The 12,870-nt window shown below is 43.5% G+C and overlaps 1 protein-coding gene across 11 annotated transcripts in view; it reads right to left on the bottom strand.

The window, feature by feature from the left end:
- The window catches only part of LOC309617239 (zinc finger protein 671-like), a 49,155-nt gene extending 37,613 nt beyond the window's left edge, over positions 1-11,542 (bottom strand). For 3 of the 11 annotated variants that reach the window (XM_082369130.1, XM_082369134.1, XM_082369136.1), the window contains exon 1: positions 7,760-11,538. Coding sequence is in view for 4 of the 11 variants with exons in the window: in XM_082369134.1 (XP_082225260.1) it covers positions 7,760-7,831 (72 nt within the window). In the remaining 7 variants the exon portion in view is untranslated. The other 8 variants (XM_082369129.1, XM_082369133.1, XM_082369132.1 and 5 more) reach the window with 6 other exon arrangements.
- Between the last annotated feature and the right edge of the window lie 1,328 nt (positions 11,543-12,870).

Here is a 12,870-nt window from a genome sequence, read left to right as displayed (position 1 = left end):
GGTAACCCCATTACTGATTATAGTACCTTAGGCAGAAAGCCTCACTTCTCCAAGCTTCAGTCCCCTCATTTCTGAAATGGGGAAATAACACTATTCACAGCACATGGTTTTGGGGATTATTACCTGGGAAATTACATGACATCTTCTGGTCATTCTTCCAACAGTGCTGCAAACCCTTCACAATGGAGGACAGAAAATGACTCCTGACCATCCACATTCTCTTGACTTGATTCAGAGGATTTCAGGTGCTCAATTCCTCCAGGAACCAGAACCTCACCCCCACCAGACCCTCCCTCCCCCAACTATCCTCAGGTAAACTGGCTCCAGGTGCATCTGTGTAGTAAGTGGAAGCTCAGCCTGAATTCCCATGACTCAAGCTTACCAGATTCAGTCTCCAACAGGATTCCACCACTTGATACTGGGGTCCAAAGTGAGCACTAAACCCTGGGAAGAGGGAAAAAGTGCAGTCACTGAATTCTATGGAAAAGATTGCTCCATTTGTTTAGGTCATCTTTAATTTCCCTCAGCAGAAGTGTTTTTGTAGATTTCAACTAAACTTTGTTTTCAGTAATACTGAAAAAATAACTTTGTAGTTTTCAATAAAATACTTAGGAATGAATATAATGAAAGAACATGTACATGTTTCATTATATTCATTCCTAAGTATTTTTTTAATGCTATAGGTTTGTAAATTTTGATCAATTTTTGCTTTCTGTGTATTGTCAACATATAGAAGACAGTTCATTTACATCTATATCCCTGTCTACCACACACATGTGTATTTATACATATATATAAAGAGAAAGAGAACTGTACACAGCACTTTGCTACATTCAGTTATGCTAGTGAGTCTTCTGCATCAATTGATATGATGTGATTTTTCTTCTTTTTTTTTTCTTTAGCCTGTTAATATGTTGGATAACATTCTTTGCTCTTCTAATATTAAACAAACCTGGCACCACTGAAAGAAATCTCTCTTGGTCATGGTATATAATTCTTTTTACACACTGCTGAATTTTATTTGCTAATACTATCTTAATGATATTTATGTCTATTTTCATGAGGATAGTTCTAAAATTTTCAGATGTCTTACAATTTTCTTTACATTCTATTTTTTTTAATTAATTGATTTTATTTATTTATTTTTGGCTGTGTTGGGTCTTCGTTGCCATGCACAGGTTTTCTCTAGTTGTGGCGAGAGGGGGCTACTCTTCGTTGTGATGTGCAGGCGTCTCACTGCAGTGGCTTCGCTTGTTGTGGAGCACGGGCTCTAGGTGCGTGGGCTTCAGCAGTTGCAGTACACGGGCACAGTAATTGTGGCTCACGCGCTCTAGAGCACAGGATCAGTAGTTGTGGCGCACAGACTTACCTGCTCTGCGGCATGTGGCAGGCGGATTCTTAACCACTGCACCAGCAGGGAAGCCCATCTTTACATTCTATTATGTGTTCTGTAAAGACAGTTGTATTTGGTATGCAGTTCTAAGATATCAGTGTGTTTGTATATCTTGTCATATGCCTGATAATCACCTTGATTCCTTCTTCCATTGATTGCTCCTATTTTGGTCATTTAGGTTGGAGTTGTATTTGTTGTTCTAACTAATGCGATTTCCTTCTATGCCCTGTGTGTTCATCCCTTGGCAGTTTTAGACATTGGAGATATAGTCTTTCACTCTTTAAATTTTGGCTGTCATGGGCTTTACAGAATAGAAGCCTGAAATTCTAAAAGAAATATATTCATTAATTTTCGACACAATATATTTTGCTTGTTACTGATACATTTAAATTGTTCTTGTGACTTCCCTGGCAGTCCAGTGGTTAAGACTCCATGCTTCCAACACAGGGTACACAGGTTCAATCCCACATGCTGCATGGCGTGGCCAAAAAAAAGTTTAAAAAAATTATTCTTGCCTGTTTCACTAAAATATGCTCCTAATTTATCTTCTATTGGTTTCCTTATTTCTTTTACTCTTTGATACTTAACAGTTCTTTAAAATTTAAATGTCTGTGGATTTTCTAGGATATTTTAAAATTTCTAATTTAGTTTTGCTTTATTTAGAGAATATATTCTACACTGCTTCAATTTTAAAGCTTACTGAAAATTATTTTATGTCCCTAGCATTTGGTTTATCTTGGAGGAATGTACCATGTGTACCTGAAAAGAATGTGTATTCTGCTATAGACTGGAGTAATGTTTTATACATATCTACTGAATCAAGTTAGCTGATGATGTTGGTCATGTCTTGTATATCCTTACGGTTTTCCTGCCTATTCTATTAATTATTGAAAGAATTTTGAAAGCCTATTCTCAGGCACAAATACATTTAGCATATTCATTCATTCATTCATTTATGGCAACACCACGCGGCTTGTGGGATCTTTGTTCCCTGACCAGGGATACAACCTGTGCCGCCTGCAGTAGAAGCACAGAGTCCTAACCATTGGACCGCCAGGTAATCCCCCATTTATCATTTTAAAATCTTCTTGATTTAAATTACTTGTTTAATAAGATGTCCCTATGTTATCTTTGGTAATATTATTTTTCCTGAAGTTGATTTCTTCTTATATTAATATAACCTCTCCAACCCTCTTTTTAAAATTTATTTATTTATTTATTTATTTATTTATGGCTGCATTGGGTCTTCGTTGCTGCATGCGGGCTTTCTCTAGTTGTGGTGAGCAGGGGCTACTCTTCATTGTGGTGTGCAGGCTTCCCATTGCGGTGGCCTCTCTTGTTGCGGAGCACAGGCTGTAGGTGCATGGGCTTCAGTAGTTGTGGCTCACAGGCTCTAGAGCTCAGGCTCAGTAGTTGTGGCACATGGTCATAGCTGCTCCGTGGCATATGGGAACTTCCCGCACCAAGGCTCGAACCCGTGTCCCCTGCATTGACAGGCAGATTCTTAACCACTGTGCCACCAGGGAAGTCCACCTCTCCAACCCTCTTATGGTTAATATTCATGTCTTATTTCATTCCATTCCTTTTAGCATATACTTATGTTTGTAATTAAGGATCATTTACTATAGGTTGCATGGAGTTTGCCCATGCATTTAATACAGTCTGACAATCACTCCCTATAATTTAAATATATGAGATAGTTAAAGCAAAAAAACTGAAAAAAAAATTGTGGGTACAAATGTATAACTTACTCGCTCTTATCTATCTTCTTAGAAAGGGATAAATCAGACAAAGAATAAGCATATAAATGATATTAATAATAAAACATTCAGAAGATACACATTCATCTTGATTTTACACTGTTGAACATTTGAAAAATTACATTCACTAAGGGAAAAATGAAGCCACAACACAGATCACAAGTTTTATGAATTCTCTATGAATATATGTATATTTGTTTACTAGAGCAGTGTAATAATATGACTTATATCAAGAAATACGTATTTGGTCTTTTAATTTTTAATTTTTAAAATAAATGTATTTATTTATTTTTGGCTACGTTGGGACTTTGTTGCTGTGCGCGGGCTTTCTCTAGTTGCGGCAAGTGGGGGCTACTCTTTGTTGTGGTGCACGGACTTCTCATTGCAGTGGCTTCTCTTGTTGTGGAGCACGGGCTTCAGCAGTTGTGGCTCACGGGCTCTAGAGAGCAGGCTCAGTAGTTGTGGCGCACGGGCTTTGTTGCTCCGCGGCATGTGGGATCTTCCCGGACCAGGGCTCGAACCCGTGTCCCCTGCACTGGCAGGCGGATTCTTAACCACTGTGCCACTAGGGAAGTCCCTGCATTTGGTCTTTGTCCAGGTTTTGGGCACAGAACTCCTAAAACCTTAGGTATTTCCTAAGTGAGACGAGCAATAAAAATGCCCTTATGAGGTTACTTTGGGAAAGCACAAAAGGATGGCGGGGCTGGTTTCCAGCAGAACCAACCACATGATTAGAGGGTTGGAACTTTCAGTCGTACCCCCTGACCTCTGAGGGGGTAGAGCGGTTGGAGCCTGAGTTCAATCGCCAATGGTCAAGGATGTAATCAATCATGCCTATGAAATGAAGCCTCCATAAAAACCCAAAAGAATAGGGTTCAGAGAGCTTCCAAGTTGACGAACATATGGAGATGCAGGAAGAGCAATGTGCATGGGAACTCTGCACCTTTTCCCCATACCTTTCCCTGTATGCATCTCTTCCATGTGGCTGTTCCTGGGTTATATCTTTTTATAATAAACTGGTAATCTAGTTAGTAAAATGTTTCTCTGAGTTCTGTGAGCCACTCTAAGAAAACTGATTGAACCCAAAAGGGAGGCTGTTGGAACCTCCAATCAGTTCAGAAGCCCAGGTGAAAACATGGACTTAACGACTGGTGTCTGAAAGGGTGTGTGTGGGGTGGGGGGAGTCTTATGGGACTGAGACCTTAACCTGTGGGATCTGATGCTACCACTGGGTAAACAGTGTCAGAATTGACTTGAATTATAGGACACTCAGCTGGCGTGAGAGAATTGCTTATTGGTGTAAGAAAACTCACCCATACACAATGGAATTGGTGAGACCATAATCTTTAGCAGCCTTTCTCAAATGGGGTTCCATGAGAGAATCTGTTCCCACAGAAAATGATTTCAGTGGATACTGTCTTAAATACCCCAAGGAAAGTACATGCCTAAGACCAGTCTAAATGCATAGAAGAATAATCAGTTCACTACCTACAATGAATTCCTTGGGAAAGTAATGCTTAATTCTCTCATAAAATCTCTCTCATAAATTCTCTCATAAAATTGGATAGAGTATACAAAGGGAGAATAATATAGGAATTTCAATAACACAAACTGTTTTTCCTGGCTGTTTTGTAGCTCATAAAGAAAATCAGAATAATATCACCCCAAAATATGCCTCTTTGACATAAAAATTATTTTGAGCTGAAGGCAGTGAGAAACAGCAAACACAGAAAAAGCTCCCCTTTTTCTACCTAAAGGCAAGATATAAATTCTCCTTTTATTGGAGACAGATTTTCAGCCCAGAGACTGGCACCAAAGGAATCTGCAATCAAATCACACAATATTAGGTTCCTCTCCCGTATTTACCTTCTCAGTTTGCTGCCCTTGGAAGCCTAAAACTGCTTTTCTTCGTTCTGTCATTTCTCTACAAATTTACTCTTCTTTTTCGAAGATACTAATATAAACTAGAATTCTAAGCCACCAATTCCAGTTACTTTTGGTTTAGGTTTCTCCCATGTGTTGTGTGCTGCACATATTAATATACTGTTTTTCTCATTAGTCTGTTTTTTTCTTAAAGAGACCCATCTGAAAACCTAAGATTGGCAGAGATAGAGTTTTGCCTCTCCTACGCTCATTAAAATTACAAATAGTATACAGAAGTGTGGGCAGAAACATTTCCTGTGTTGGGACAATTTATGTTAGAGGAATTCTTTGGTAGGAACTTCCTGTGAGGCAAGAAGCCTGTCCTCCTTGGAACATTTAGTCAAAAACAAGGAGAGGGACTTCCAGTGGCTACGACTGCGCTCCCAATGCAAGGGGCCTGGGTTCGATCCCTGGTCAGGGAACTATATCCCACAAGCCGCAACGAAGATTGAAGATCCCGCCGCAACTAAGACCCAGCACAGCCAAATAAATAAATAAATAAATAACAAAGAAAAAACACAAGGAGGCACCCCAATGTTCACTGCAGCACTATTCACAATAGCCAGGACATGGAAGCAACCTAAATGTTCATCAACAGAGGAATGCATAAAGCTGTGGTACATATATACAACGCATTACTCAGCCATAAAAAGGAACGAAATTGGGCTATTTGTAGAGACGTGGATGGACCTAGAGACTGTCATACAGAGTGAAGTAAGTCAGAAAGAGAAAAACAAATATTGTATATTAACATATATATGTGGAATCTAGAAAAATAGTATAGATGATCTTATTTGCAAGGCAGAAATAGAGACACAGACTTAGAGAACAAACGTATGGACACCAAGGGGGGAAAGGGGTGGTGGTGGGATGAATTGGGAGATTGGGATTGACATATATACACTATCGATACTATGTATAAAATAGATAACTAATGAGAACCTGCTGTATAGCTCAGGGAACTCTACTCAGTGCTCTGCAGTGACCTAAATGGGAAGGAAATCCAAAAAAGGGGGGACATATGTCTACATATAGCTGATTCACTTTGTTGTACAGTAGAAACTAACACAACACTGTAAAGCAACTACACTCCAATAAAAATTAATTAAACACACACACACACACACACACACAGGCTGGGACAATCTATCATATGGCATTTGAGGGATTTTGTGGCTTTGGCAAGACTGAGTAAAGTGGAATCACTCCTGGCACTGGAGGAGCTTTTCAGTGTGTGTTTCTCTTAGAACAGGTTGTTCAAAAGCAAGGGTAACTGTCATCAGACAGTAATTTTACGACACCCCATCTTCTGCTGCCAGACCAGGTTCCTTGTGCCCTACAAAGCATTCTCCTCATGCAGACACTGGACAAACAGAATGCCCCTCCTTTGTGGAGGGAAGTCTCAGAAATGCCCACCCTTTCCGCCCCGCCCCCCCGCCTCCATCCACAGCCCTCCTCTCTCACCCCAAAGACCATTTGAAATAACATACTTAAGATTGCTACCCATGGGACCTCCCTGGTGGCGCAGCGGTTAAGAATCAGCCTGCCAATGCAGGGGACACATGTTCAATCCCTGGTCTGGGAAGAGCCCACATGCTGCAGAGCAACTAAGCCCGTGTGCCACAACTACTGAGCCTGCACGCTAGAGCCCACGAGCCACAACTACTGAAGCCCGTGCGCCTAAAGCCTGTGCTGCGCAACAAGAGAAGCCACCACAGTGAGAAGCCCGCGCACCGCGACAAAGAGTAGTCCCCACTCGCCACAACCAGAGAAAGCCCATGCGCAGCAACGGAGACCCAACGCAGGCAAAAATTTTAAAAATAAATAAATTTATATAAAAAAAAGACTGCTACCCCTAAATCTGATCTCCAGGCCTTGACCTAGTCCAGACCACTCTCTACACCCTGTGGACATCTCCAACCCAGCCCCTTCTCCAGAACGCCAGACCTTCCAGTCCAGCTGCTCATGTGACACCTCCACTCTGGACATCTCAGAATCAACCATGTCCACTCTGAAACCTGCTCCCTAGTTTGACTTCCTGATTTCCATTTTCAAAATGTCCATGAAAACAAAAAAACAAAAAAATTTAAAACTTGGTTTTTTACTTACTATCAATCACAGCCTCATCTGATGCAGGAGGAAATGTTGGCGGTGGTATCTTTAAAATATATCCAGAACCTGATCACTTCTTCCCCCTCTCCTGGTACTCAAGTCCATCCACCGTCAAAACATTCCTTGAAGCCGCTGCAGTAGCCTCTTTACCAATCTCCACGCATCCATCCTCACATTCCCTGCCCCAACCTAATCTGTTTCGCCCAGCGCAAAATGTGGGATACTTTTAAAATCTCCACTCAGATCAAGTACTCCTTCTATTCGAAACTCTTATGGCTCCCAGAACCCTCAGAATGAAAGTACAACTCCTCAACCCAGGTGTGACTCCTCACATCCTGCTCAGTGCTGACACGACCCGGATCCCCGATCTCCCCAATGCCTCTGGCTCAGTCCGACCTCCAAGCCTTTGCACCTGTCGGTCCCTCTGCCTGTCCCCCTCTCACACGCGCCACCGCACTGTCAGAAACAGGGACCCCACAATCCCGGACACCGGGCCTGGGCTGCAGGCACAGGAGCAGGCGCCCCGCACTCGTCGCTTTAGTGTCTGGTGGGGTGGAGGAGGAGCGTGTACCTGAGGGGGGTCCCTCAGCGCGGCCGCCGCCATCGGAGTCTGTGGGCGGAGTGCGCCGGGAGAGGCAGGCATCCGGGTTGAGGACGTGGATACCGCGGTCCCAAGCCCCGCCCCGGCGGCGGGGTCACCGCAGGCGTCGCCACCGCCGAACCTCGTCTCGCCTCCGAGCGGCGGGGACAACGCCTCCTCACGCGTCTTCCCAATTCCTCCACCCTCGGTCCAGACCAAGCATTCAAGAGCCCCGTAGCGCGTAGATCCTCACAACAACCGACAAAATGTCTGGTTGCGCCTAAGATGCCGGAAGTCCCGCTCCGATGTCTTCCGCACGCACGGAAACGCCCCTCTCCCGGGCCTTCATTGGACGTGTGGCGCAGAGCCTTCTGGGTAATATAGTTCTTGGTGAGCCATCGGCCTAGGGACAGGTTCAGGGCCTGGGCCTGGGCTCCTGGGGAAAGGCAGGGTACCACAAGAAGGGGTTTGTAAGTGGCACCCCTAATTCCCGAGGATGGGGCGGGGCTTAGCTCCTCTTCAAGGGCCCGCACGCAGATTCCGTGGATTGCTGTCTGCACTAATTAAAGAAATGTTTGGAGTCATATTATTTCAGATAGTCCGGAAAGCTGCAAAACCAAAAGGACACACCACACCAAGTTTCTCTCGTCCATTCATACCTGGGAGCTAGTAACCATTACCTTGTTGCCTTTTAAATACATTCTAGGGACTTCCCTGGTGGTCCAGTGGGTAAGACTCCACGCTCCCAATGCAGGGGCCCTGTGTTCCATCCCTGGTCGGGGAACTAGATCCCACATGCACGCCACAACTAAAGAGCCCGCATGCTGCAACTAAGACCCGGCGCAGCCAAAATAAATAAATAAATAAAATTTTAATGTTAAAAAAAAAATACATTTGGACTGAAGCTTTAGGTTCAGTGTTGTTACTTTCAGTTCTGGTTAGGGACAAGAGAGGAAATATTCCAGACAGGGCCATGGAGTGGAAGAAGAGAGAGGGATGTTGAGATACTCTGGAGCCAGTAGATAGATTTCCTCAGAAAACTTTTCTCCTACCTGTATAATCAGTGATTGTATTCATCCCAGGAAGCAGCACTTTTTTCCAAGTAATATTTCTTACTTGGTATACTGAGACGGGCTGGGACCTGGGACCCTTTGCTGGGACCTGGGACCCTCTGCTGCAGTGCTGCAGTGCTTGCACCTGGACACACCTCTCCTCAAGCAACAAAATACGACGAAACTGTATGGGACTGAAAATAACTGCATGCACGCGCGGTTGGGGCAAATTCTGGAACCAAAAGATACAAAGAGACCAAAAAAACCCAACTGCCACTTTTGAAGGGCCTGGAGCAAAAACAGGGTGTTGGGAGCAAAAGCAGGGTACTGTGCAAGCCCCCCTGCACACAGCACCACCTAAGGGGTGGGCAAAACACCTAAGCCACCCCTCCAGCCAGACCACTGGACAGACCCCTTCCCTCACCCCATATAAGGAACAAGCTTGCTCCCCCTTGAGGAGCCGGCAAGCAAGGGAACTTGTTGTTTGTTCTCGCTGCCCCCTGCTGCAGCAGGGGCCCCAATAAAGCCTTGCCTGAATTTCTTGTCTGGCCTCTAGTCAATTTCTATTTATTGGGGAAGGCCAAGAACCCTGGTCTGTAACAATACCACCATATATAGAATTGCTTTTAACATCTGAGACCTCTTAGAAAAGAAGTGCTACCATTTGAATGTTATTTCCTGCCTGAACAGTGACCATCATTGTCACATTGGGAGCATGAGCCCAAAATGGGTCATATGAACCCTGAGATAAATGTTTGGGACACCATGAGGTCGTCTCCTTGCTGTGAAGTGATCACCAGGGGTGTGCACCAGGGATCTGCACAGGGAGTTGAGATTATCAGTGAAAAAATTCCCGAGAGTTATTGATAATGATTCTGCAGCTATTTGAAGAGAGTGGAGAAAATAGCTCTGAGGAAATATTTACAACAGCTGTAAAAAGGTAATTTTGAGCCTGAGTACTGAAGTATGAGAACTGAGAGAATGAAGCTGAACAGATAAAGGGTTTATTCATGAGGCAGCCGAACAAGGAGACAGAACAAATCGCAAATCCATCTCCCTGAAGGTGAGAGGCTCTAGATACTTATGGGATAAACCTGAGGTGTGGGGAGCATGGGGGAAGGTGATTAGAGATAAGAAAAATGTGAAGTAATCATGGTTTTGCACAACAAAGCTACATGCTTCTCCATGGGACTCATGTTCAGAAAATGGCGACGTTAGCATGTTCTAAGGGTGGAGTCTTTGACCCTCTGATGTCAAATCGTAACTGATTGGATAAATCGTGCGTACCCAGTTGAAGAGTTTGTTGTCCCAATCAGTCTTGATTGGCTCAAGCTTGAACTGGACCCAGCTGACTCCAAGTTCGTGAAAAAAAATCCGGCAAACATCTTAATTGTTTAGGCCGTGTGATGCTTGGATGACATTCAAGTTTTTATAGAATCAACTGAAGCAAATTTAATCAGTGAAGGCATTTTACAGTTAGTATTTATTAACCAAATTATAGTTTAATGGATCTAACTGACGACTCCTCTCAGTTTTGATAGTAGCTATGTGTTTTGTGCAGGTTTCAGCCTATTGATAACCAATGTCTCCCTTGCCTGTATTGACAGTAACTGTGTCCTACTCAACAAGGAACACTGTTTAATCCATATTATATGTCTTACTCCACAATATTCCTCTGCCCTAATCATCCCAGGGCCAGGCTCCAGGCAACTAAAGATCACCCCTGTGCCCCAAGTCTCACCTGAGTTATTCAAATACCCAATCTTAAACTGTTTACTCTGCCCTTGCCTTCCTTTGCCTTGAAACCCCACAACGACATTACTGTACCATATCCAGCATTTCTATTTTTAGAACAAGTGTCCTCATGAAGAGAATGGTTTAGTTTGGGACAGGAGGAGACCCCCATGATGGTCAGGGATTACTAGCAACACCATCTGAGGTCAAAAGTTCATGAATAACAGGAATAAAACCAATGAATCACCAAAGCAGTAATTTGTGAAAGTTTATTGTACACACACCAAAAAGACAGCATGCAAACGAGGAACACTCATACCAAAATGTAGTATGCGACGCAGGGGTATATTGTTACAAAGCAACTTAGATAATGAGAAAGCAGGGACTGTTTATTCGTCTTAGTGATTGCTTATGGTATTAGAATTTTCTTAAATGATAGGAAATTGGTCAGTGGTTACCTCATACCAACCTTGAGAAACAGTTCAAGTTTTGCTTATAATTTCTGAAGGCATAAGCAAGAAATGACCCAGGACAAATTAGTCTTGCAAAATAAACTAAATTAAGCTTTGTTTTGTAAGATTAAACTGGTTTTGTCTGCTTGGGGAATTTTCAAGGCTCGTCTCTGTTTTTTATTTTAACACTGGGAAAGCTCTACCTCTTACTGGCAATCGTGGGCACTACTTTGGGTTTTTTTGTTTTGGTTTTTTTTTTTTTTTTTTAATTTTATTTATTTATTTATTTATTTATTTATGGCTGTGTTGGGTCTTCGTTTCTGTGCAAGGGCTTTCTCTAGTTGCGGCAAGCGGGGGCCACTCTTCATCGCGGTGCGCGGGTCTCTCACTATCGCACAGGCTCCAGATGCGCAGGCTCAGTAGTTGTGGCTCACGGGCCTAGCCGCTCTGCGGCATGTGGGATCTTCCCAGACCAGGGCTTGAACCCGTGTCCCCTGCATTGGCAGGCAGATTCTCAACCACTGCGCCACCAGGGAAGCCCTGTTTTGGTTTTTGGTTTAATATTTATTTATTTAGTATTTATTTTTGGCTGCGCCGGGTCTTAGTTGTGGCTTGCAGGCTTCTTAGTTGCGGCATGATGCAGGATCTAGTTCCTTGACCAGGGATCGAACCTGGGCCTCCTGCATTGGGAGCTTGGAGTCTTACCACTGGACCACCAGGGAAGTCCCGTGGGCAATACTTTGTGAGGCTCTGCATTGTCTGTTCCAAGTGTGACTTTATCTTCCTACCCTAAATTGCTGGTCCTGTAACAACTCTGCAGGACTTGGCCCCTGTCAAAGCTTGGCAGGGGTAAGGGGACGAATAGTCAGTGCTATCTCTCCCCATCATGCAAGTCTGCCTGGACAAACTGACTAATTATTTATAAAGGCTCCCTAGAGTAGCAGAAGCTGACACCTCTGCACCTAAACCAGGCTCACTAGTTGTCAGGCTTGAGCTGAAAACCTGGTGTAGGGGGTGTGGTAACTGGGAGACCTCCCTTGAGATCAACAGCCTCTCAGCTGTAGTTTGCCTTCACCTCCAAAGTGACACAATACATCCTTTCCAGGATGCCCATCGGGTACATCAACGGCATTGCCATCACACACAATCCTTGCAGATAGGATCATCATTGCACTCACGTTTCTCCAGGAGCACAGGTATGACCTTACATTGAGGACATCTACCTCCAAGAAGACTTATTTGACACACTCATCATGGACATACAAGTCCAACATCTTTCAGTACTTTTTTTTTTCTTTTAGTACTTTTGATGGCAACGTATTCTTATTTACAAATTTTACTTCCAAACTGAAATCAACAGCCACTCCCATTTGTGCCCTCAGAGATTCCTGCACTAAAGAAACTTCAGTAACCCCATCTCATGCCTCGTCGAGTCTCTGGACAACTTATGATAGTCATTAGTTGCCCCTGAGCTTCTGATGAAAAAAATCTAGCCCTCCTCAACTCTATAAATCATTAAAACAATAAAACAACAAATGACTAGTTACCCATTGGGCTCTCCCAGAAACAGAAGCTCTCTAGACCCTAAGCACGTGACTCTCCATACCAGCGGTTCATTATATTTTGGGTCATGGAAACAGCACAACACACTTGCACAGCTACCAAGGCCTCCTCAAGGTAGGATGTTTATTGCAGGGCCCAGCAGTAAGGCCAGGTAAGAATCACGGAATTGGAAATATACCAAAAGTAACCAATACTCAATTCGAGAATCATTCGGGTTTATTGCACAAAATTAGCACAAAGTAGGGAAAATAGGAAAGGGATTAACATCCACTACAAGACCTCTGTGAAGGAGGTATCTCAG

This window comes from Balaenoptera borealis (genome assembly GCF_965194805.1).
Source record: "Balaenoptera borealis genome assembly, chromosome: 19".
Lineage (NCBI taxonomy): Eukaryota > Metazoa > Chordata > Mammalia > Artiodactyla > Balaenopteridae > Balaenoptera > Balaenoptera borealis.
Note: the sequence above shows the minus strand (reverse complement) of the source record. Positions and strands in the feature narration are given on the sequence as shown.